The 26,944-nt window shown below is 41.0% G+C and overlaps 1 protein-coding gene across 5 annotated transcripts in view; it reads right to left on the reverse strand.

Moving 5' to 3' along the window:
- LOC143286140 (dynein axonemal heavy chain 5-like) overlaps positions 1-26,944 on the reverse strand; it is a 118,939-nt gene that overhangs the window by 82,873 nt on the left and 9,122 nt on the right. For 3 of the 5 annotated variants that reach the window (XM_076593740.1, XM_076593739.1, XM_076593741.1), the window contains 2 exons: positions 2,305-2,439; positions 5-89 (listed from right to left, as the gene is read on the reverse strand). In XM_076593740.1, the coding sequence (XP_076449855.1) occupies positions 5-89; positions 2,305-2,439 (220 nt within the window). Of the gene's footprint in view, positions 1-4; positions 90-2,304; positions 2,440-5,652; positions 5,976-13,740; positions 14,037-26,944 lie in introns of those variants that run through there. The other 2 variants (XM_076593742.1, XM_076593743.1) reach the window with 2 other exon arrangements.

A 26,944-nucleotide genomic window follows, 5' to 3' on the forward strand; every position in this document is an offset into this window, starting at 1 on the left:
ATACCTGGCTCTTTTTCCTCTGGTTCCTGGTAGTAAAAGAGCAGCCGATTGACGCCATTAACACCCAGGAACTTGTTCATTGTCTCGATCTGCAGGAAGCCAAGAGAAACTAAAATATTATAGTCCTCCACCAAAGCAAATAACAACAAAATATAAGGGCAACAACAAGAAAAACAAAGTACATATATTGTACATGATTACACAGGTCCTTAAAATGAGATAAAACCAAAAAAAAAAAAAAAAAAACTTGCAGAAATAATACGCACAATGAACAGTGCAAAGCAGAAAACTGGTCTTTGTCACAACTCTCATCAAAACATTAAAAGCAAAGCCATGAAAGGACAGAAAAAAATACACAGGCAAATAATATGCACATCAAAGAAAGAATCTCCACATTACATAATTCTTTGTCTCCAATATTTCTCACACATACACATACACACATGCACATGCCCTCCCCCCCTCCAACCACACACAAACACACACATGTGTGTGTGTGTGTGTGTGTGTGTGTGTATATATATATATATGTGTGTGTGTGTGTGTGTGTGTGTGTGTGTGTGTGTGTGTGTCACAAAGGCACCAACTACATCAAATAATGCATGCTCTCTACAGATGTCAAGACTGTTTAGCGTAGATTGAAAAAAATTACAGAAACTGCATGGACTGTTGTTTTTTTGGTTTTGTTTGGGTTTGTTGTTGTTGTTGTTTGTTGTTGTTGTTTTTTTTTGGGTTGGGAGGGTTGTCAGTGTTAGATGAATATTTTATCTTCCTCATGACTCATTATTTTGTTTCATGCACTTAAATCAAGACAAAATGCACACCATACTGTTATAACATCCCTCAGTAGAAACCTACTTCAACAGTATAGAATTGTGCAATGCCCCCACAACCAAGTTTTACGGGTAAGAATAGGGCTTTGAACAACCCCGTACTTTGTGTAGCAAGATCAATGCTTACAGACTATGGCAAACAATGACATAGACATATCAGAACCAGTACTTTGGAAATAGGAACACACATCACCCGTGTATCCCGCTCCCATAGCAACTGAACATAGTTCTGCCACTCTACATGCTGACTGATTTCCAATAAACCTCCACATGAAGCTGCCTGATAAATGGAATTCTGAGCATTAAAAGGCAAAGCCAAAGAACGCCAGCAGTTTGGGTGACCGCTGAAGGACCCTGCCTGATCAAACAATCAATAAGTCAATCAATCCATTCACTGATCAATCCAAAACAATAACATGGAAATGGAAAATCTAACAAGATACCAGAGAGATGCTACAAGCAACCCAATGGTGTTATTTCAGTTCTGTCCTGTCCCTCAGTTCAGTTTTCTCTCTTAAAGTTTAGTTTTGTCCTGTCCCTCTTGGATCTCAGCTGTTGTGTGTTCAACAATAATACGCATAGTAACACAAGAGCAAGACAAAAATATTTTTTAAGTCAATCTAATTTCCCTGTAAAAGGAAAACAGACACACTGATTGAAATTATATGATAAACACAACATTCAAAGAAAATTTCTAACAGATGCAGAAAAACAGCAGAAAACAGTACCAAACCTATAAACAAAAGGAAGAAAATAACGCCTTGCAAATTATCACTAGACAATATGAAAGTCATCACTGATACGCAAACTCTGCAATAGGTAACATTCTTTCTCTCATTTACTGTTGGGTTCTGCACACCGGTCAGTTACCTGCTAACTTGACTGACTGCATGTATGATGAATGGGAAGGGGGGAATGAGAAGAGGGGAGAGAGAGATTTGTCATCGGTGGTCCATGTAATTTGTAACTTTTTCTTTCATGCAAAGCACCCTGAGCAAAGGACAGAAAGGGCTCTACAGAAATGTACATTTACATTCATTATCATTATTGTGTGGAGTGTTGGCCTAGAGGTAATGCATCCACCTAGAACACAAGAGAATCTGAGCATATTGGTTTAAATTCGATAGTCACCAGTATTTTCTACCCCTCCACTAGACCTTGAGTGGTGGTCTGGACGTTAGTCATTCGGATGAGATGATAAATCGAGGTCCTGTGTGCAGCATGCACTTAAAAAAGTAAAAGAACCCATGACAACAAAGATATGTCCCTGGCATAATTCTGTAGAAAAATCCACTTCGATAGGAAAACAAAAATAAAATTGCTGGCAGAAAAAATACAAAACAAAAAACGAACAAACAAAAAAGGTGGTGCTCTCAGTGTAGCCAGACGCTCTCCCTGGGGAGAGCAACCCGAGTTTCACACAGAGAAATCTGTTGTGATAAAAGAAGAGTAATAATACAATATTATTTACCTGTGTTCCTTCCAGAATGGCATCCTCCACTTCAGAGTGCTCCAGTCCCAGACTGTCTGCCACAGTCTGCAGGATGTACTGGTGACGTTCATCTAGCTGACTGCGTTTGGCTTCACGCTCCTCCTTCAGCTTTTGCTGCACAGGAAAATAGTCATTTTCATGTGTTTGTCAATGACAGTAATATGCTACGCTGTGATGACAGAATGACAGAATATTGTGACAGTACTATTTTATTTAGTGACAGCACTGTTTTATTCAGTGACAGTGTGTTAGTCGATGACAGTAATGTGCTAAGCTGTGACTGTAATGTCTTATCCAATGACAGAAATGTAGTGACAGTACTATTTTATTTAGTGACAGCACTGTTTTATTCAGTGACATTAGTATGTTAGTCGATGACAGCAATGTGCTATGCTGTGACTGTAATGTCTTATTCAATGGCAGAAATGTAGTGACAGTACTATTTTATTTAGTGACAATACTGTTTTATTCAGTGACATTAGTGTGTTAGTTGATGTCAGTAATATGCTATGCTGTGACTGTAATGTCTTATTCAATGGCAGAAATGTAGTGACAGTACTATTTTATTTAGTGACAATACTATTTTATTCAGTGACAATAGTGTGTTAGTTGATGACAGTAATATGCTATGCTGTGACTGTAATGTCTTATCCAATGACAGAAATGTAGTGACAGTACTATTTTTTTTAGTGACAATACTATTTTATTCAGTGACATTAGTGTGTTAGTCGATGACAGTAATATGCTATGCTGTGACTGTAATGTCTTATTCAATGACAGAAATGTAGTGACAGTACTATTTTATTTAGTGGCAATACTGTTTTATTCAGTGACGTTAGTGTGTTAGTTGATGTCAGTAATATGCTATGTTGTGACTGTAATGTCTTATTCAATGACAGAAATGTAGTGACAGTACTATTTTTTTCAGTGACAATACTATTTTATTCAGTGACATTAGTGTGTTAGACGATGACAGTAATGTGCTATGCTGTGACTGCAATGTCTTATTCAATGACAGAAATGTAGTGACAGGACTATTTTATTTAGTGACAGCACTGTTTTATTCAGTGACATTAGTGTGATAGTCGATGACAGTAATATGCTATGCTGTGACTGTGATGTCTTATTCAATGGCAGAAACGTAGTGACAGTACTATTTTATTTAGTGACAGCACTGTTTTATTCAGTGACATTAGTGTGTTAGTCGATGACAGTAATATGCTATGCTGTGACTGTAATGTCTTATCCAATGACAGAAATGTAGTGACCGGACTATCTTACTTAGTGACAGTACTGTTTTATTTAGTGTTATTAGTGTGTTAGTCGATGACAGTAATTTACTATGCTGTGACTTCATCTTCGTCTCCTTGTTCCATGGGCTGCCACTCCCACATTCACTCATATGCACACGAGTGGGATTTTACATGTATGACCGTTTTTACCCCACCATGTAGGCAGCCATACTCCATTTTCAGGGGTAAGCTGTGACTGTAATGTCTTATTCAATCACAGAAATATAATGGCAGTAGGGTTTTGTTCAGTGACATTACTGTTTTATTCAGTGAAATTAGTGTGTTGGTCAATGACAGTGATGTGCTATGCTGTGACTGTAATGTCTTACTTAATGACAGAAATGTAATGACAGTACTGCTTTGTTCAGTGACAGTACTGTTTTATTGTTTTATTCAGTGACATTAGTGTGTTTGTCAATGACAGTTATGTGTTATGCTGTGACTGTAATGTCTTATTCAATGACTGAAATGTAATGACAGTACTGTTTTATTCAGTGACAGCACTGTTTTATTGAGTGTGTTAGTTGATGACAGAAATGTGCTGTCCTGTGTCTTATTTCTTCTCCTCACTCATCAGATGGAAAATTTTCTTATTCAATGGCAGTGATGTTTTATTCAATGACAGTAATACTTGAATCTGAGATGTTAGTGTATTTGCCAATTACAGTAATGCTATGATGGTAATGTTTCACTCAGTGACATTAATAGTTTATTCATTGACATTAGAGTGTTATTCGGTGACAGCAATGTTTTAAACAGTGACACTGTTATCCAATGATTGTAATGTTTTATTTGATGACAGTAATGCTTTATTTAGTTATATCAGTGTGTAATATTCAATGACAGTAATGTGTCATTCTGTGACAATGTCTTTTTTTGGTAATAGCAAGGTGCCATTCTCTAACAGTATTGTCTTATTCTCTGACAATAATACTTACTTCAATGACAGTAATGTGCTATTGAGTGATAGCAATGTGTCATTCATAAATAAAATAATTGATTAATAATATCTTTTTAATTACAATCAGTCACTTGCAAATTTCATCTTGCAGTTCATTACATATTTGGAATCTCCGTAGTTCCATATTCGGGTGGGTTTGTTTTGTTTTTTTTGTTTTTTTTATCCCCTTTTCTAATAATGGATCTGGAACTTACTTTATTTTTACACTAAAAAGTTGGAGCACACAGAATAATCGCCTGTCTGAAAGCAGGGTCTTAACATCAAAAACACAAAGATGTATGTTTCTGAAACTTTGACAGCAGTGCTTTAAGTGCTCACTGCATATTCCATGAAAGACAAATTGTGTGTGGATTTCTTGAGACAAGCTCTTGTTGGTTAAACTGTGGTAGGCTTTTAACCAAGAAAGAAAACAACTCAGAAGAAAGCAATAATCTAGGCAGTTTTACTTTCTGTAGAGAAATGGTCATGACAAAATGAATTAGTCAATAAATACTATATATCTGCCCAACTGAGAGGCAAAAAAAAAGAGAAAAAAAAGAAAAGAAAAAAAATCAGCACCTTTTTTTTTCTTCTTTTTGTTGTTGTTGTTGTTGTTGTTGTTGTTGCATGCATTAGCACTAGTACTGAGCAGTGACAGAGCATTCAGAAATGTCTAGTGAATAACACTAACAGCTAGATCGTTTGTCTTCTGGAGTTAAACTCTGGCTATATAATTTGTTGACATTATGACATTCAAAACTGTGAATTACAGACCCATAGAGTTTCTTGACTTTCTGAAATTTGAAAAGAGTGATGGCAGAGAGTATTTTATCCCAGTGTGACATTATATTATGCCTCTGTATGACACATGTGCACATGCATGATGTGTGTGTGTGTGTGTGTGTGTGTGTGTGCACGCACAAAGAACACAAAGAATGTTTGTATCCACGTATGTACTTGTGTCTATATACAGATATGTTCACGTTTCAAGTGCACTGGTGTTATATGTAGCCGTCCAGAGCACTAAAGTTGATCTTTAAGGAACATTACATGTTATTTATTAGTCACACAATAAGAACAAGAACAAAAACTAACCAGGTGAATCTCCCGACCTCCTTTCATAGCTGGGACAGTTGCCATTTTTTAGTATAATGGGTTTTTTCACTGTGAAAAACACGCAAAAAAAAAAAAAAAACACGAAAAAAAAACCCTCACACGTGAAGCAATTACAGCGCAAAAACATGGGGGGAAAAAACACCCCAAAAAGAAATCTCTGCACTTCACTCAGCAGTCAGGACATCAATCCATCTTGTAACAAATCCTGAACAGGACACTGGTAGCAGCACGAAATGTACCTGTATTAACACAAAAACCTGCAGTGAACAGGTGCAGAGCAACACCCTGCCAATGAATCAGCTGTCAGCGATTAAAAGCACAGAACCCGGCTGACTGTCCCTAGCACTGCGAGAAAGCCCCCTGACAAGGTGTGGGGCACAGAGTGAGGCAGGGGGAGGAGGGAGGGGGCGAGCCCCCATGACAACACCCCAAGCAATCTTCAACACCCTCCCAATCAATGGACAGAGCCCAACAGACCTCAAGCCTTTGCTGTGGACTTTTCCCTGACAAGGAATACTTACAAACACGGCACCAACATAGCTGTATCCAGGTACAGCTCTCACAGCCAGGTGAGAGGGGAGGAAAAAAAAAGGAAAGGCCCACAGGTGCCAGAAATAATCAGATCATAAAATCATATAAAGCTTTCAATTCCAAACCAGAGCCTGAACATGGGGAACATATTCTCTTACCTTTGTTTCACAACACAAGGCTAAAAACTTAACATATTTGCCTAAAAACTGCATATTTTACAAATAAATCAATTCATATTAATAAATCATATTCACTCAGTTTCATGTGCCTTTTGCCATGATGATTCCAGGGCCAGAACTGCTGTGCTTTAAAGAAATGACTTGTAGTCGGTCAGTAAGACAATATTGACCCAAGTTTAAAAGCATGTGAGACCAGTACACATAGTTGAGACAAAGACCTCAAGCTTGGTTGATTAACTAGACTGGGCTGATAGAAATACCAGTGGCCTGGAAACTGCTGGGCAGCCGTTCCTACAACTAACTGAATCAATAAACTGTACCCACCGTCACACAAACACTTGCTTGCCCATGTTCCGATCACTCAATCTAATTTCGCAGTATACACATACATCTCACTGACTGCAATTTTTCATCATCATACACAAAGATATGTGTGCTGACATGCATTGCCAACAAACGCAAACACACATAAACATGTACACAAGCACACACACACACATACATACATACGGACAGGCATGCACGCGCACCCACACATGCATGCATCCCTTGTAGTTTTTTAAAATATTAAGACTAGAAAGAGTATGTTCTGTGAGTGAGAGAGAGAATATATATTCATGTGTGTGAGTATGTGTATCTGTGGGAGGTGAGAGGGGGGAGGCAGGGGCTGGGAAGACAGAGGAGCGACATACAGGCAGAAACAAGGCTCAGAGACAAAGACAAAGATTGCACGGAACAGCAGAAGGAAAGATGTATGGATATCCTAAACCTTTGGAAATAAATCAAATCAACTCCACAATTTGCAGCTATTTTCACCAACTATCAGCTGTATCTCAGGGGACACTTTTCAGCTGATACAAAAAGGGATCATGAAATGCTAGTTGCTATGAAAAAGACTGGACTGATCTGGCGAAAAAAAAAACTTGAAACCTAACAAACATGGTGCAAGACAAAATCTAAGTAACTCCAATGGGTGCACACTTGCAAAGAAGTGCATCTGACTGCAACCGAAGTGGAGAGCAAAGAATCTTTCTTCAGAATAACATTGTTATTTAAAAAAGCAATGGTGAAGTTACTAATAAGTATATATATATATATATATATATAGAGAGAGAGAGAGAGAGAGAGAGAGAGAGAGAGAGAATGTATGTGTTTGTGCACAAGTGTGTGTGTGTGTGTGTGTGTGTGTGTGTGTTTGTGAAAGAAAATAACCGTGGGTAAACAACAATCTATCTTCTTTTTTTTCTTTTTTTGTTTGGTTTTTTTTTGGTGGTGGTTGTTTTTACAAAGATGCCTTACATCAAAAATATAAAAATGAAAAAAGTGTGGTGGGCAGTCAGGTGGAAAGAGTATTTATTCCTGTCAAGAACAGCAAATGGAGGCTAACTGAATTCTCTATTTGGGAGTTCTAAAGCCTTTTGTAAGCCTGATAGCAATATAACTGCACTTTTGTCCCCTATGAATTCATCAGATATCTTTCCATGAGCAGTGAACCATCCCCAACACTGACTAGGTGCTCTTGAGATACCACTTACAAATTCATATTTTCAATCTCATTGAGAAAAGAGTATCTGAACAACATGACAGTGGAGGAATACAGGGGCAGGGCGCAGTGAAAAATAACACTAATAAATTATGTTTAAAATAATGATCAAATATGATCCCCTGTGGACACCTGACATATCCTTACAAGGACAGTAGGCTACCCCCCTACAGAAAGTGATCCAGAGACAGCTATCACATTTTAGTGATGGTCTTATTCTCAGCAGGAAGAAAAATCTCAATCTACTGAGCAGCCCATGATGGTGGTGGTGATGTAATAAAAGATGAGAAAAAAGAAACATACATGAAACACACACTGACATAGTGGTGAAAAATGCAACCAACCAATAATTCGTAATCTATCCTTACACCTATGCATGGGAATTTGCAAGGATGGGAGGAGTTTGGGGGAGCTTAACAAAAAAAAAGTGCATAGCATCTGAGTTCACTTCAGCTGTCACTACCCAAGCAGTGAAGCACACACACTGACACAGTGTGTGCATGCCACTGTGGCACACACACACACATGTGCGCACGTTTGCAGCTTCATCTGCACCATTTTAGTGGTATTTAAGCCTACAGGTTATCACTGAATCAGGTTTAAAAAAAAATATATTTAGGAAAAAGGAAAAAGTTCTCTGGCTGATTATATATAGCACTAAACTAGATCCAACCTGAAATCGGCTCCTGTAGTTATTACGAACTATGAACTTCTTCCCGGAGTCTTTTCAAGTAAAAGAAACAAGGTACTGTAAATGGGAATCAAAAGTAATGTATGATTTGGGTACATTACATTAAATAACAAACACACATTTGTGCAATAGCAGTGCGGCAGACTTCCACGGTTCCAGCCACTGCTTATCAGCTGGCAACTTTAACTAAACCGGTAATTCAAAAATTAGTAATCTATGATAAACAAACCAAGGCAATCCTTTAGCAAATCACATCGCGTAATACGTTTAAATGTTGTGGTCAGAGCCTATAGGCTACTTTTTCGTGTTGCATTTCTTTTCTGAACCTTTTCTAGGCAACACTGGCTTCGATTGCGCCCTCTCGTGACTGATGCAAAAGTTACCGTTCCTGGCTAGATTGGGGACGGGGCGGGGGGGGGGGGTTATCAAATGAACTATTCTTTTATATTAAATCCAGACTGTCTATATATAACTTGATATAAATAAATGAATAAAAAGGCAAAGAATATCTGCAAAGGAAGCACGGCGTTTCTTTGTTGTCCACAAACAATAAACTTCTCTGGCGTATGGGTTCCACCTGCACTATTTGACAAAAGTGGGAACTCTTTAATGATGGAGGGGAAAATATTAATGGTGGTCCCACCGTTGAAGAATTAACAAAATAGAGCATGAGTGGGAACTCTTGACGATGGACGGGAAAAAATGCCGATGATGTCCGTGACATCGATGACATCAAAGCATAATATTCCAAACTAAAGTTGACCTGATTTTCAAGTTTAGATCTATCCTGGTTTTCCGCTGTTACTTTTATGACTGACCATTTGCCGTGCACTACTCCTCGGCTTGCGGACTCTCTCTCTCGACTCTCTGACAACCATCATGTTTATGCCTTGTACCAAAGTACTGTACGTGTGGTGCAGACCCTATTCTGGGCGAGAACTGGATGGGGGGAAAAATGTGCATCAGTGCTTATCTATTATCATCGGAAACAGACTTTTGTCCTGATTTGCCTTGTCTGGTCTTGTCTTGTCTTGTTTTGCCTCTATGTACTGTGCATGGGTGGGAGGAATCGTTACCTGAACGGTTGTTCTACAATGAAGACTAAAGGCACATCCAGTTGATTGGCCCCAACATCCTCTAAATTATTCATCCAATTGTCGTCACTGAGCTGGCCTCAACTAAATCAAGTACGCCGTATTTTTCCTCTTCACTTGGGGGAGGGGGTGGGCGGCTAAACTTTTTGTGAACAGTATCACAATCATATTGCAAAATTAACAGCATTGTAATAATTATAGTTGTTATTGTTTTGTTGTTGTTGTTGTTTTAAACCCAAACAGGCTACCGTTTCGCACGTTGTCTCATTTCATATATTGTTTGCGTCCACGGTAATTAAAGTGGTAGGCTTACATATAACCCCCGGCGTCTCCCTGTCCACACATAATCATCTCCACCCCACGACCCATCCCCACACACATGTATCTTCACACACATATACATATACCCCCACACGACAACACACAACCGCGCGCGCACGCGCGCACTCTCTCTCTCTCTCTCTCACACACACACACACACACACACACACACACACACTATATGAATGACATCCAAAACAGCAAGACGTGCACGGCAGCCTTCGCAAAACCTCACGCAGTTCTGAGAGGAAAATCTTGTAACAAACTAACGATCACAGGAAGGCATAACTCAGGCAGCTACGCGTTTAATCCTCCCATTTTCTGTAATCATACGCCGACCAACACCAGCTTTTTCCATCCGTGCCACCCCAATGGCTGGTGCAGCCGTCGCCGTATCGGTGGCGCCAGCAGCGCTAGTTTTTTGCTGTTATGCTATTCAGCTAGCTGTTGTTGTTACGTTCAAGTTTAACGTCGACCCACAACCTCCATGACAGTACCCACAACCTCCATGACATCCACAACCTACAGACACCCACAACCGGTTAACCTCCATGACAGACACCCACAACCTCCATGACCGACACCCACAACCTCCATGACAGACACCCACAACCTCCATGACAGACACCCACAACCTACAGACACCCACAACCTCCATGACAGACACCCACAACCTAAAGACACCCACAACCTCCATGACAGACACCCACAACCTCCATGACAGACACCCACAACCTACATGACAGACCCACAACCTCCATGACAGACACCCACAACCTCCATGACACACCTACAACCTCCATGACAGACACCCACAACCTCCATGACACACCCACAACCTACATGACATGGTTCAAAGGGGATCACCAATTCCGGAGAGTGGCAGGAGGCACCAAACTGCGGCACTGGTGCACTGACCAGACACCACCAGAACGCTAACACCACGTTATACGATGGGGAGCCACTGACGAGGATGCTACATGATGCTGGGAACCTGGGTTCGAGCCCGACGGCCTGTTTTGCCTGAATGCCTTGCGGCGAACCCATGCAGTGCTCAACTAGTTGAGCTAGCTGTCTCTGCGGGCGATTTAGGCTGTTACTGGGCGTGCGAGAATGCACCGACATTCACACACACACGCGCGCGCATCAAATCATGGTGCACACAGACGAGCACAAACATACGCACTGGCAAATAAAGGCATATTGCACACAAACACTCACATAAGTCTAATCATGATGCCCACAAACACACACCTAGTATCATGCATATCACACACACACACACACACACACACACACACACACACACACACACAGAGGTCTATGCATGATGCACACACACACACACACACACACACACACACACACACACACACACACACACACACACACACGTCTGTGCATGGTGCACACAAACACGCACGTGTACATGAACAGACCAAGGCCTCCATGCACAGACCTCCACCCCAACGTCCCTTCCCCCACCCCCTTTTCACTTCCTCTCCCGAACACACATTTTGATACGTCCATATTCACACACATCCAGTGCAGCGCACACCCGTTGCTCATCTGTCTCGATCTCTCTTTCCATGTCTGTCTGTCTGTCTGTCTGTCTGTCTGTCTCTCTCTCTCTCTCTCTCTCTCTCTCTCTCTCTCCCTCATACACACACGTGCCCGCGCACACATACATAGGAAGGGGGAAACTGAACACAGAGAGACAGACAGACAAGCACGCAGACAGACAGACAGAATGAGAGAGAGAGAGAGAGAGAGAGAGAGAGAGAGAGAGAGAGAGAGAGAGAGAGCGTGCATGCGGGCCTGCGTGCGCAGAAGCAATACCAAAACCAGGAAACCGAACGGAATGATTGAATACAAAACAACAGGATTAAGGGGATCGTGTAACAGACGCTGCATGCAACATTTCCCCCCGTCTCTTTCTCTCTGTCTCTCTCTCTGTCTCTCTCTGTGTGTGTGTGTGTGTGTCTCTCTCTCTCTCTGTGACTGATTCCCGTCGGCCAGATCTCTGTTCCGGCCACAAAGCAATCCGTTGGTGCAGCAATCAGAATGCAAACATTCGATCCGTGATCAGTCGGCCAGTCGTGATAAACGACAACAGCGGAGCGGTTACGGTGTAATACTAACGGTTACCCAATCGATCAATCAATCAGTCAGTCAACAGTTCAGAGTCGCTGAACCAGCCGCGAAGATCGCCTCAAGGAACGTCGAGGCGAAAATCTTTTTTTTTCTTTTTTTTTTCCCCCAAAATTAATATGTCAACAAATGTCGTTTTTCAATAATGCCTTAATGGTGTTCTTCTCCAAGTTCATTTGGCTGGATAGTATAGGTGTAAGTGTGATCACACACTTGAATAGCAGATCTGTAGATACAAGATGTAATATAATATAATATAATATAATATAATATAATGTGATCTGATATCATATCATACAATGTATTATGTATATATACGTATAGAAATTCTATCTTTTTTAAGTGAATGTGTGCCATGCCGCTTATATCAGTACTCCTGTCTTATTTCGCTTATGTCACGTTTAATGTTTTAGTTTTTGTTAATAATAGTCTTCGTTTGCCTTTACCGCACCTGAGGTAATTTCTTTTTTTGCGACCTTAAGGTTGGCGTCTTATCTTGTTTCATCTTAACTCATTGCAACTAAACGAGTCGGCCGACTTTCTTCGGGGACTACATAAACTGCACGGTATGTCGCTGTTAGTTATCAAGCTAGACTTTTTCAATACTGGGCCGTGAATGGGCTTCCGATCAATGAATATACGGCCATGTGTGAAGAGATGGTCGGGATAGGTGACAATTTAGACCTATACGATCCAGACCGACACTTACTTCAAAGAAGGTAACCTTTGGAAACCTCATAAAGCAGAGAACACATATGCACGTAATTAACTTCATCGAATTTTGTCGAACTGTTCCAGACATAAGCACAAACTAGTACGATCATTAACTGAACCCAAACTAATGTTTAAACTACCATTTCAATCATTTCGTTATATTCATTAAGCTTTATTGATGCGCTTTAGTCAGTAAAAACCAAGTAAAACAGCAAAGCAAAACAAAAACTACAACAACAAAAATTAATGAAGAGGGAACAAATTAAAACAAAGACCCGAAAACTATGGACTGATCTTCACTACTGGCTCTACATGCACATCGAACAATCTCGTCCTTTGATCAACATCACCATGGAAACTAGCTATGGTTTTCAGAATAACGAGCCTGTATGCCATCTGTGTATCAGGTTTATAATACTTATAAAAAAAAAAAAGAAGAAGATAATAATAAAATAAAATAAATCTTTTATATATATATATATATATATATATATATATATATATATATATATATATATATATATATATATGTGTGTGTGTGTGTGTGTGTGTGTGTGTGTGTGTGTGTGTGTGTGTGTGTGTGTGTGTTTAAATAAAATAGGGAGTAGGCGTGGTGTGGCGGGACACATAATTTGTACTGATCTCTGGGATGAAGTGAGGTAGAGACAGACAGAGACAGAGAAAGATGGATAAAGACAGACAGAATCAGAATGAGCTATGAAGATTTCTGTTATCCCAAACATGGGGAGAAGGGGAATAATAAAAGTGATAAATACAAAATCAATGCACAGGACCAACAGGAAGAACGACCCGCAAAAAAACAACAACAAAAAACCAACTCACCAAAAACGCTGTTTTGTCCACGAACATAAAACTTGTCTGCTTGGTGAAAGCTTTCTTCTTTTTGGGCTCCTCGGAATCCATATTGTATAGGAATCACACCAACACAAACAGCACAGGTTACACCAACCCAAAAGTCACACCAAATTTTAAAAGTTCGAGATCCTACATGGATCTCTTCACAGTAATGTAAGGTACATGTTCCTGATGTGTGAAGTCATTCTGAAGCCAAATGGGATCACCAGGTTGGAGCTTCAACAGAGTCCAATGCTGTGAGACATCAACGTTTCTTCTCTCTTTTTTTCTTTTCTTTTTCCTTTTTTTTCTTCTTTTTTTGTTCTACATGCAAAAAACTACATGTTGGTTGAACATGACCAAATCGATCTGCCGCTGTTTTCTATAGTGAGGTGAAGCTTTCTCTGATGATATATATATATATATATATATAATAAAAAAAAAAAAAAAAAAGAAACTACAAAATGCCTGGCCTCTGAATACTTCAGAACCTGATCATCGAGGTCTCGAAGTTCTAGCTTCGTGCAGGACCTTCCGACTGTCTCCGTTATCTGCCCAAGTCCCTCTGTCACAGCGGGTTAGCACTCACAACTTACTCATCATTGTAACGTTCACAAAACCGCCGCATTATTCCCGGAGTTTCTAAATGCTCACGTGCAACAGATAAAGCTGTAAAGTTTCACAAATCGCACTGTTTTCACAACCAACACGAAGGTTCGTTGTAAACACTTCAGGCTGGTCTTCGTGCTGACTACTTGATAACGCACGAACTGACTGTGGAGGAGAAAAAACGAAACACACACACACACACACACACACACACAAACAACAGTAAAGCGACAAACAAGAGTGTCTCCTTTCCTTTCTTGTGAAGAGTCCGGCAACAGTGAAGACACAATTGACACCCATGTCACCAAACAAACCGCTGTTGACTTTGCCGCGAATGGGGCGTGGTCGTCATGTCAACTAATGAAGGGGTACAGACACTCCCACCCAGATAGTGAAAGTACCCAGCGTTGCATGACGCCACCTAATGTCTGGAAGGTACCCCTCTCTATCAAAACAATGGCGCTGAAACTTGACCGGACTTGATATTTCAGTAATGTCTTTTCGCTTCGTGGAGTTTGAAGTTGTGTAGTGCTATACTTGGAAGTAAAGAACTAACCGTTTACAGTGTTTCTAGATCCTGTCTGAGTGGTGCCAAGCACAGAAGATAGACGAAATAATTATAAACACGGAGAGTGTCTTAGTTTTTTTTTTTTTAAATAATGCCAAGTCAGACCGGCCATCATCTTCATATCATCCATGTATACCTCCGGTGCAACGTTTATCAAGTATAGTGTTGAATTATATTGCAGCGTATTGGACTGTCGGCCTATTGCATTTATAGTGTTGCACCCACCACAAGTTGCACACTTAGTGACATTATGCTCTCTGCGACTGAGCCAATAATTATCATACGGGCATAATGCTTGTTTATCACTTCGACTGATAAATCTTCATACTGCGATGTGTGGCGCTGTTGTACCGTAGTTGTATGCCTTCTGTGATTTTGCACTGTATCGGGTAGGACTGGATCGAGTTTTCCTCTCCGGCCATCACCCCTTCGACCAATAGCTGCACCTTTTTCAGCATCTTGGTGATTGACAAACGTCTAGATCCATTGTAATTCATTCACTGTTGATTCAAATATCTGTTTGTACTGACATCGTTTAACGACAACGCTCATTTTAGGATTTTACTTGAATTTTAACGCGAGGGATTTCAAAGCCAAAATAAATGAAAGAAACACTCTACCTGATCAAGCGAGCGGTACAGTGACAACGGCACGGTATAAACTGAGCTGAGCCGAACATCTCAGTGGAAATCCTTGATTATAAACATCGGTGATCTCTCTGAGATGCGGAATCTTTGCTTGACTTTGCTACAAGTGAACGAGTGTCCTTTCTCTCACTTTCAAATGGCCGCCAATACCCGACAATTTATTCCAAGCTAAAGCTTAAAAAATCAATTTAACTGAGACAGCAACTCACAACTTTCCCCAGTTCATAACCGTACCAGCGATCAACTTCAACCTTTATCTTCCAGACAACCTTGTCATGTTGTTCATATGGCACCACCACAGACATGAAATGTAAAGTAATAAATGTCTGTGGGCACCGCACTGCACATGACGGCCAGCTGGATGTCTGTCGTGTGATTTATGAACTGCAGTGTAAATAGCAATATCAAACATGGGAAAATATATATGAAGCGATCGGGTGAAATCAACACAACTCATGAACAGCTTCTTTGTACAGCATTCAGATATGATAACTGGAGAGAGAGAGAAAAAAACAAACCCTTTAGATACAGTGTTTATTTAGTGTCAATAAGTCAACATGCCATGCCGTGCAGCTAAGTCCCTTCACACCTGTAAATCACTCGCTGACTGCTGTATCTTGCTCTCTTTTTTTCTTCTTGTCCCTTGAAGAGAACTGAACAGATGAATACGGCGTGACGAATGTGTCAGATCACGAAAGAGATAGGACAAGGATCTGCACTGGTTATCAGTGGTGTTCTATTGTTTTAATCAAAGGCTGTGCCAGAACCAGATCGAAGTTTCAATGGTCGAAGCTTCGTGTGTCGCACAATAGGTATCGATTACCATCTTAATGCATGAATATATGCAGTCATAGATGCACATAACACGCTCTACACCGTCGGGAATGGCTTACATTATCACTGACCATATTAACGGAAAACAAAACAGCAACGTAAATGGCGGTTTGCTGCGATATTATGGCTTTGATATGATACCTCTTATACCCAAATATCGCTTGGATATAAACTCTCATATACTTTTTGATATCTCAAAGACAGTCCAGTTTTAAACTTAGTCTCTCTACAAACCAGCTTACTCAACACATTCAACGCCCGCGCACGAACTATACTCGTTCACAGATACTCATAGTTCTTCCACGATAAACTGCTAGGACTGGTGAGAAAGGAAAAACAGAGTGACACTTATAAGCTCCTCCTTATCAGGACTTAATGAAAAACCCTGCCGTTACCCAGGGCAACGGGGTACCAGGGAGAGGGTCCAGCAGTGTTCGCCATTCCAAGGCAATTAGTAACTTGACCCCATGTAACTGTCACTCACCCCACGTGCCCAGAACTGGACTGATGGACACTGGCATCGATCAACACTGATACCTGTTTTCTGGGATCTCAAACAACAATGGCTGCTCCACGGTCAGGTTGATCAGAAAGTGATCTCTTTGTTCTAAAAACCAGTTAAAACAACCCAGGAAACAAATGGTAGCAGGGACGACGACGACAACAACAGCAGCAACAAAAAGCTTACAACGTTAACACGACCCATTCAACACGAGTCAGAACACAGGTGAAGCTTTTCCCTGTCTCACTTTATCAAATCCAGCGGAATCTACGCTACTGGATTACACACTGCTCATAAGGAATGTCGTGGAAATGATTGAGACACACGTGTATGTTTGACAAGTACGGATATTAGAAAAAAACTAAGCTGAAAGATGGGCAAGAATAAGAAGAAAGTGTACATAGAGAGAGAGACGAGGGGGGGGGGAGTTGGGGGGGAGGCGGAGGAACATATTCCCCATCAACTGCTTGTACAGCCCACCCACACACAGAGAGAGAAAACCTCAGCCCCAGCTAGAACCGCACTGGGACGACCTTCCCTTCAGACATAAAGCGGCCAGAAACGAGTGCCACCGGGCCGGTAATTAACCTTCCATTGACTGCTCTCTTCCCACGCTTCGATCTCCAGGAAATGAAGTCTGCCAGAACAACGCTGACCCGGCTCTCCCCAGTCCCTGGAGCCAACGTGAACATGCACCAAGGATCGTTTACCACGGGCGTGCAAACACCACTGACGTGACGCTGACACGGTCCCCGCTTTGCACAGGCTGGCTGCAGGCTTCGGTCTCTGTCAGTGACAGGCCCCGGTAATGCTGCCACCACTACCATAAATGAAGATCAGCACGATTCCTTACGAAATGCATATCAGCCGCACAAATCAGTAAACAACCGAAGAAACAGATACCGGGATCACTGAATCAATCAATCACTTAATAAAACCATAAATAAATAAGTGAACCGCCAGAACACAGAAAAAAAAAATCAGCTCAGATCTGAAGAAACCGCAACGTAAGCGCAGCAATCGGCAAAAAAAGTATGAATAAATAAATAAAAGATAAGTCAAATATGTATTTTAAAAAATATATTTATATTCACCTCATGACCACCCCGCCCCCACCCCACCCCCACCCCCCTCCCACCACCACCACTACCACCACCCCCATCCCCCCCCCTCCAAAAAAAACACAAAACAAAACAAAAAAACAAACAAACAAAAAACGAAGACAGTGATCCGCAAAACAAAATCTCAGTGGAACTCAAACGAACCAGACTGACCGGCCGACCGCCTCAAAAACAGATGCGAGAAGAAACTTCAACATTCAAGTGAGAAGGGCCAGGGGCACCGGCCCCTTTTAAAAGTGGTGTGTGGCCAGCCTCAGTTGGTCTCCACAGTCGTTTTTTTTTTTTTATGGCACACGCACACTCTACTAATGTTTCTCGTGCATGACCGTGAATGTGGGAAGCTTGTTGAGCGGAAAACGGCAGATTACCAAAGTGGCGACTGCCGTGCAGAGAAAAAACGTATTGATGAGAATAATGCTGACCGCCGCTGTTGAAGAGAATAAGGAGAGTCAAAGACTTTAAATACCCCTCCTGCCTCAACCGCATTTGCATTGAGGACGTGCGCGCGTGTTTGTTTGCAAATTTGCAATCCATATACATGAAGAGAGACAGACAGACAGACAGAGACAGAGAGGGAGACGGAGAGACAGAGAGAGTGAGAGACAGAGATAGAAAAACAGACTGACAAACTGACATACCTCCCCTATCTCCACAAGTTCGTGTTTATCGTGTTCCAGTATTTCCATAACGTAAATGGGACGCCGAAAACATTAAAATCGGTATCATGATGGAGAAATGCAGTTAAAATCATTTTTATTGCACTGTGCGTGTGCGCGCGTGCCTCTGTGCGTGTGTGTGTGTGTGTGTGTGTGTGTGTGTGTGTGGCGCGCGCCCGTGTTATGACGCGAGCAGACTTGTCCCTTGTCAATAGACCATCTATCTCTCTCTCCTTAAAATTTACACAAATAAAAGAACGCAGACTTCCGCGCAAAGCGTCAATGCTGCTGAACCTGACCGACATACGTAAAACTAACTGGGCTTCAAAAGTTCGCGACACTTGAAGTGCTTATGGCTTCTGTTGTGTATGGGAAAACTAATATGTGGGTGTATAAGTACGTTCATAACAAAAAAGATATTCAGACAAAATTTTATACGGGTTGCAGATTGAAAGACAGGGATTCCCATATAAACACTTGGGATTAATTCATTTAGTGGTATACAAGAATAGCTCAAATCATCTTACATAATTCGGAGACCTATCTACTGATAGACTTTAACAAATTTACTAGGTATGTACTGATAAAATTCAGGTTTGGTATATCTGATTTAGCGGTACATTCTTCAAGATAAAAAAAAAAAGGAGAAAGCGAAATGAAATGTCCTTTGTGTAAGTCTGCTTCAGAAAGAGGAATCAATTTCGTTCTTTCTTGTCCTTCTTAGATTATTTAATCAGAATCCAAGTGACTTTGGACTGACGTTACTATTGACCTCAAGAAGAAATCATACCACCAGAAATTTAATTTTGCTGTATATCTTAACAAGGCATTTAAAAAGAAGATAAACTTATCTATCTTGAAGAAAAAATTGACACCTTGTTGTTTGATGACTGTACCACGTCAGTTATAAATAATCTTTTTCTATTCTGAATCTCTTAGTGTCATTATTTATTTTGATTTTAGGTTATTTTCATACTTAAGTTGGATGACAATTTTGTTCATAAATATTAGTGTAGACTTTGCCTATTTGTTCACACCCCTTCAAATGGGGCTTTGTCCTAAAACGGAATAAACCAATTCAGTTCAATTCCCTCCCTGTGTGCATCGTGTGTGAATAAAACCGGCTGTATATCATGGATATCTGTGGATAAAATCTACAGCTATAGTATCGAGGAACGGATTCGTCTATCAACAAACTGTGGACAAACGTAAGGCAAGAGGCATGAAAGAAACTGTGGACAAACGTGAGGCAAGAGGCATGAAAGAAACTGTGGACAAACGTGAGGCATAAGGCATGTAAGAAACTGTGGACAAACGTAAGGCAAGAGGCATGAAAGAAACTGTGGACAAACGTGAGGCAAGAGGCATGAAAGAAACTGTGGACAAACGTGAGGCAAGAGGCATGAAAGAAACTTTGGACAAACGTAAGTTTAGTTGAATGAACCAAAACAGAAGGAACCAGCAGAGACGGAAGAGAGAGAGAGGGGGTGGGGTGGGGGTGCGGGAGGGGCGGCGTGGGGGGTGGAGAGGTGGGAGAGAGAGAGAGAGGGAGAGAGATAAGAACAACAGAGGGGGAAGTGAAATGAAAAGAAAAAACGACAGAAGCGAACAGAGGAGAAGTGCAGACGAAAGAAAAGATCAGCCCGGATCGAGGACAGAAGAACCGTGACGAGAAGTCAAGAAGAGAGAACAGCTGACATGACAAGAAAAATGATGATATCGGGAGAAGAGAAACAAACAGAAATAAGTGCAGGAAAACATTACATGAAAAGCAGCCAGGAAGTATCTTCAACATGGAAATAAAAGGAACAAAAGGCAAGATGCACTACCTTCACCGAAGCTGGAAAGGAAAATGAGGACAGCAGAAAAGAGATGATAAAATGGACACTTCTGAACACCACCGAAATGAATCGGCAAAAGCATTGCAGGGTCTCCTCTGGTGTGTGGTCTCCCCACTCCGTGCCTAACATCGATAGCACCTTGCTGACTGCTGGCGCTGAGACTGGCAGACGAAGCTGAGGGTGGCTGTGTAGGGGGGCCTGGGATGAATGGCGTGGGGGTAAAGCCACAGATATTAGCGTTGGTGACAGGGCAACATGAGAGAGTGAGAGAGAGACAGAGACGTACACAGACAGACAGAGACAGAGATAGACACAGAGAGACAGAGAAGGAGGGACATATAGATAGAGAGACAGACAGAGGGGTTGGGCAGAGACAGAGACAGAAGAGAACAACAGAGGATGAAAAAGGACAAATGCAAATACTGAAGAGAAGATCGTGGAACAGAAGAGAAGTGCAGACCAAGGGAAAGAAGATCAGCCCAGAACAAGGGGAGAGAAGATGGAGAGGGCAAGAGGAGAGAAAATCTGACATGGCAAGAGAAATGACCAGATGAGGAGAAAGGAGAAAGGAGAAAAACAAGCACCAGAAAACATGACATGTAAAGCGGTTTGGATGCATCTTCAACGTGAAAAAACGAAAGACAAAAAAATCACCCCTCCGTCTCAATTAAACACTCTCAGTGCATTCGTTCTAAACCTTTGGCTGACCTTTACAAAACAGAGGAGAAAATTCAATACTTTGCTTCTATCATTATCAAAAACGACGTTGATAACATGGAGATATGCCTTGTTGTCCAAGTTTATTAAAGAAGGTGTAGTTTTGCAGGCCAGTCATTTATATGCGTAAACAGTTTTTTTTTGTGTGTTTTCTTAAATGGACTGAAAATGGGTCTGGTTTCTTTTGAAGTTACATGGAAGTAATTTGAGATACGTAAACAAATGTATCATCGTCAGTTGTAGTTTTCTCGTTTATATTTAAATGATCATGAGAACTGATCTTGTTTAAGAATGGATGTCCTGTTTTAAACGATGAATATTTCGGCGTGTGTATAACGCATTGCATCCTGTTACTGTTTTATAGCCTGCTGCTCACACTGGTGCAGAGGTCTAATAGGATTTTTTTTAAATCTAACGTTAATTCCTCTGTAAACAAAGCAACTGATTTTAAGTAAAATAATGCTCTTGGTGTGATGAACTCGGTAAAATATTGTGGGCAGAGTTTAAGTCAGAACGATTTTTGTTTATCTAGTTTGTTTTTAAGAAACGAAAGACATCTTTCGCCGGTCAACTTGAAGCACAAAAGGAATTGTTGCAGAGACCACTATTCACGAGAAGAGTACAGAGTTCGATCTTTTCTGAGCCAAAAGTATCCTGATCCGATTTTATGGCAACTTACTATTGGGGATGCGAAGTGTAACGTTGTGGAACGTCACATCAAAATGGGAAGGGGTGTATGGGTCGTCGTTTTTGTTGTCGGGGGTATCTTTTCATGTTAGCACGCTCTGGGCTTATAATGTGGCCATACTACTTGAGTACGTCAGTGCAAAACCCCGATTCATTTTCAGCTTACTCTGGCAAAACACCAAACAATATGAATAGTTTAACTGAAGTGGTAAAACATGCGAGTGTTGGGAGAAGGTAATGGAGAGGGTGCGGCATTAAGACAGCAAGGTGCAACTGCAGAAACACAATACACAATACATATGTGAGCGTAATCGTGCGTGCGTACGGACATACAGGTCACATTTTCAAAGGTATAGGCGCGTGCATGGTCGAAAAACTGGTTTCGTCCAGGCAGGTTTTTGATCCGTATATATATATATATATATATATATATATATATATAACCCTTTGGCCACAGTGTCGATCGGTTCGCGCGGGAAAAGCGCTCAGGGCACACTGTCCAACTCAATTCACGTTGCCTTCACCCCAGCAGTGTCACTGTCCACGACATGTTCCAGCTCGCTGGTTCCCTTTTGCCGCCACAGTGTTGATGGTCTGACACCGACCACAAAGCTTTTCCCTCTGGCATGCCGCCAGTGCCTGTGTGTGTGTGTGTGTGTGTTCCCCACTCAACAAGCGCCAGAACTTGTAGACAGAGCTGGGATCGAAAGGGTTTAGCTTCACTTTTTTTTACCTCCACTGGCTCGAACGGGACTGTCAAGTTTGGAGTGGGTGGTTGGTGGTTGAGCGGCTACGACGCGATATCATTGCATGCCTGTAGGCAAAATGTTTTGTCCTGTGTAAACACCAGTGAGAGGCATAGTTATGTCACAGGTAAGACTTTGCTCAGTGCCAGGGGCTAACTTAGCCTACTTCTTGACATAAAAGCGCGTCACCTGAATTACTTTTGTCACCTGTCTTCTGACGGTGTGATTCCCAACACAGATGAGTTCATTTTCAAACCCTACCAATGTGCGACGGAACATCACCTCAAGTTCAGTTCTCTTGTTTCTCATCAGTGATCTTTAATCAGTCAAACGCCAAATATGTTCAAAATATCAATTCTAATACCTATCTGACATTATGTGTCGCATTGTCTAAGTCAAGACTCATATCAGTGAGACATCCATACATAAAACCTGTATTTAGCCTAACTAGTCAAAGGTGTTTTTTTAAAAAATAAGTTTTAACAAATATTATTCATGACCACGATACACGGACAAACATACGTACCCCATTGACTTTGGCGACTATGGCCTAAGTATAAATTGCGAGAGATTCACGAGTATATGTGACTGAGAACCTATACCGTGTGTGTGTGTGTGTGTGTGTGTGTGTGTGTGTGTGTGTGTGTGTGTGTGTGTGTGTGTGTGTGTGCGCGCGCGCGGATGTCAGTGTGAAGGTTATGGTATTTCAAGGCGAGACATTTCTAAATACATTCTATGGGGGACGTAAAGGAAATCTGTAACAAATATGTAGGTCCATGTCACTGAAATAACATGTCATTTCATACGCTTTTCATATGTAGCAACTGAACAGAACCGAAAAAGATCAGTATAGTCTTTAGGGAGAAATTCCACATGAAACACAAAACGTCTCTCTGTACGCCTGTTATTCAAATAACCGAACAGATACATAACTTTTTATGAACAGGCCAAGCTCAGCCGGTATTGCTCGGTTGACTGTATGCCTGGCTGCCGGGTTGATCCTTATATAGGTGCTTATAGTTGGTTGTTGACTGGTTGGCTGACTAACCCAAGCACAACAGGTTGTTTGAGCAGTAGTTCAGTCGATTATAGTTGATATGCTGGCTGACTGGTTGCTTGGTAGGTTGGTTGGTTGATATCAGTCCTAATCGATGGACAGGATATGTAGGCCCGCTGCAAGTGTTACTCAGTTGGATCGTCTGTTACGTGTACTAGCATGGTCAGTTTCTTTTTCTCCACTTCAATCAGTACACATGGAATAATACTGTCATACTTGACGGCCCGCTGTGTTCAGTGGTACGAAAAAGAGCTCTGGTAAACTGCGTTATGATTTTTAAAAAAATATATATATAACTAAATATGTATTTGGAGAGAGAGAGATTTATGTAAATCTACATAAATTAAGTAGCCCACAAGAGTCGTGTTCTACTATTCAGGTACTGTCGTAAATTTAATATAAAAAAAAAAGAAAAAAAAAAAGTGGAGTGATGGCCTCGAGGTAACGCGCCCACGTAGGAAGCGAGAGAATCTGAGGGCGCTGGTTTGAATCACGGCTCAGCCGCCGATATTTTCTCCCCCTCCACTAGACCTTGAGTGGTGGTCTGGATGCTAGTCATTCGGATGAGGCGATAAACCGGGGTCCCGTGTGCAGCATGCACTTAGCGCACGTAAAAGAACCCGCGACAACAAAGGGGTTGTTCCTGGCAAAATTCTGTTGAAAAATCCACTTCGATAGGAAAAAGAAATAAAACTGCATGCAGGAATAAATACGTGACAAAAAATGGGTGGCGCTGTAGTATAGCGACGCGCTCTCCCTGGGAAGAGCAGCCCGAATTTCACACAGAGAAATCTGTTGTGATAAAAAAACAAAACAAATGCAAATATAAAAGTTTGATTTGGCCAACGGATCTCCTGTGTCGGTGGCATACCTCTATCACTGACTTGAGTCTCTAGCTGTTGTTTGCAATTCACATCTCATTCCCTCAGTGTGATTCATGATCACATAAGACGATCGTTGAGAAAGTTTCATGGTTCACGTCATATGTACAAAAGAATATTCGTGTCATGTATGGAACCGACAATCGATTTGTTTTCCGAACACCTATTTACTTCATAAACATACTTGTACACACGGCGCGTGCGCCGGCGCGCGTGCACACACACACACACACACACACACACACTCTCTCTCTCTCTCTCTCTCTCTCTCTCTTTGTCTCTCTCAGGCAGAGATTGTTAGGTTAGATTAGAGAGAGAGAGAGAGAGAGAGAGCAGAGGACCCAGAATCTAACCAAACAAAATCGTTCAGGACCACACTGACAGGCCACGTACGTTCAGAAAACGGTCGTCCCCAAAAGGTACACCCAGCCACATGCCCTCCCACCCATCCACCCTCCCACACGGCATACCCACCCAAGACATTAGACCTGCTCTCAAAGAGTCCAGCGGCAGGTAGGCTATATAATCAGCACTGTGACTATCGCTGTGACTGTTCACTGCGGCGGTAGCACTGCTTTATTTACACTCTGCTTGACTCCTTGCCAACCTGTCTCAACCGATCCAAACAGTGTGTGTGTGTGTGTTGTGTGTGTGTGTGTGTGTGTGTGTGTGTGTGTGTTGTGTTGTGTTGTGTGTGTGTGTGTGTGTGTGTGTGTGTGTGTGTGTGCAGGTTTCTTCTGTAAACAACGGATGGGCGTGGTGGGATTTCACAACAACAACAAAGCTGAGAACAAAAGCAAGATACTTTTTTTTCTCCTGCTAATACAAGTACGTTTGAGCTTTTTAGAAAAAAAAAAAAATATATATATATATATACGCATGGGAACCATAAAACACTCAAACTGAAAACAATGTGTGTGTGATGTAATGAAAACAACAACAACAACAACAACAAAGAAACAAACAAAAGGGGAAAAAATCCAAACCACTTTTTTTTTCTCATGCAGTAGAACTTTGAAATAGAAGCGGTTCACAAACTGCAGACCAGCTGATTACACTGCCATGAGCTCTAAGAAACAAACAAGAATGATCATATTTTTGTTGACCTTGTTTTGTTTTACTTTCAGCAAAAAAAAAAATTATCACTATTATTATTACTTCTTATCATTATCATAATCATCATCATCATTTTTATTATCATTATGATGATGATGATTGTTGTTGTTGTTGTTGTTATTGTTACTATCATTAATGTAGTTGCTGTTGTTGTTCCTAATGTTCTAAAAAGAAAAGAAGAATAAAGCAGTATTAATGGCGATCACTACATATAGCCTATGCAATCAATATCTGATACTATAACACATTTGAAAAGAAAAAATTCCACATTTCAAAATAAACAGTCTAACTTATTCTCATGCTAAAAACATTTAATAACTTTCTCACACATGCCAGTCAAGCCTCAATGCCAGAAAATATCTAACGCTGATCATACAAACTGTATAAGTGGGGGAAATAAGTGGATTTAAAACAATAAATGTCGTGAAGCTAGACTGGGAACAAAATGCTCAGAGAGTGAGATCTATCTATGCTCTGTGAACACTACAAAAAACAATACTGACACAAGGAGATGAGGTCATCTAGACTCTGGTTTCATGTGTGTGCAATGTAATAATAATAATAATAATAATAACAATGGTATTTATATAGCACTGAATCTTGTGCATAGACAAATCAAAGCGCTTTCGCACTAGTCATTCACACGCATGCATAACTCTAAAAAAAAAATTTACTCCCATACAGAGAGAGAGAGAGAGAGAGAGAGAGAGAGAGAGAGAGAGAGAGAGAGAACTGCTCAAATACTCATTAACTCAGAGAAACAGCCCAAATGAAAAGGCTCACTGAGTTGGAGTATCTGAAGTAACCTGATATCGCGGCCTCATGGAGTTTCCAAAATACTGACTGAACAATTCATTTATCTCAAAAACAATTACACACGCACACACACACACACACACACACACACACAAGCCTTACTGGCCGGAGGCAGTACTCAAAAGTCAAATACTCAGATCTCAAGATCATGTTATTCAGCTTTGATACATCTCATCAAGAACCACTTCAGGCCAACTGCATTGGGCAGGAGTTTTTGTTGTTGTTTTTTTAATTTACACTTCTTAATTATAGATAATAATAATAATTCCTAACTTTTCTATGGCACGATATCCAGTACTAATGCTGCTTAAAGTGTCTTACATCATCGAGCCAGATATAAACATAACATAAAAACATTACAACAGCTCAATCCAATGCGTTCACAGAACAAATC

The sequence above is a fragment of the Babylonia areolata genome, chromosome 9 (assembly GCF_041734735.1).
Source record: "Babylonia areolata isolate BAREFJ2019XMU chromosome 9, ASM4173473v1, whole genome shotgun sequence".
NCBI classification, from domain to species: domain Eukaryota; kingdom Metazoa; phylum Mollusca; class Gastropoda; order Neogastropoda; family Buccinidae; genus Babylonia; species Babylonia areolata.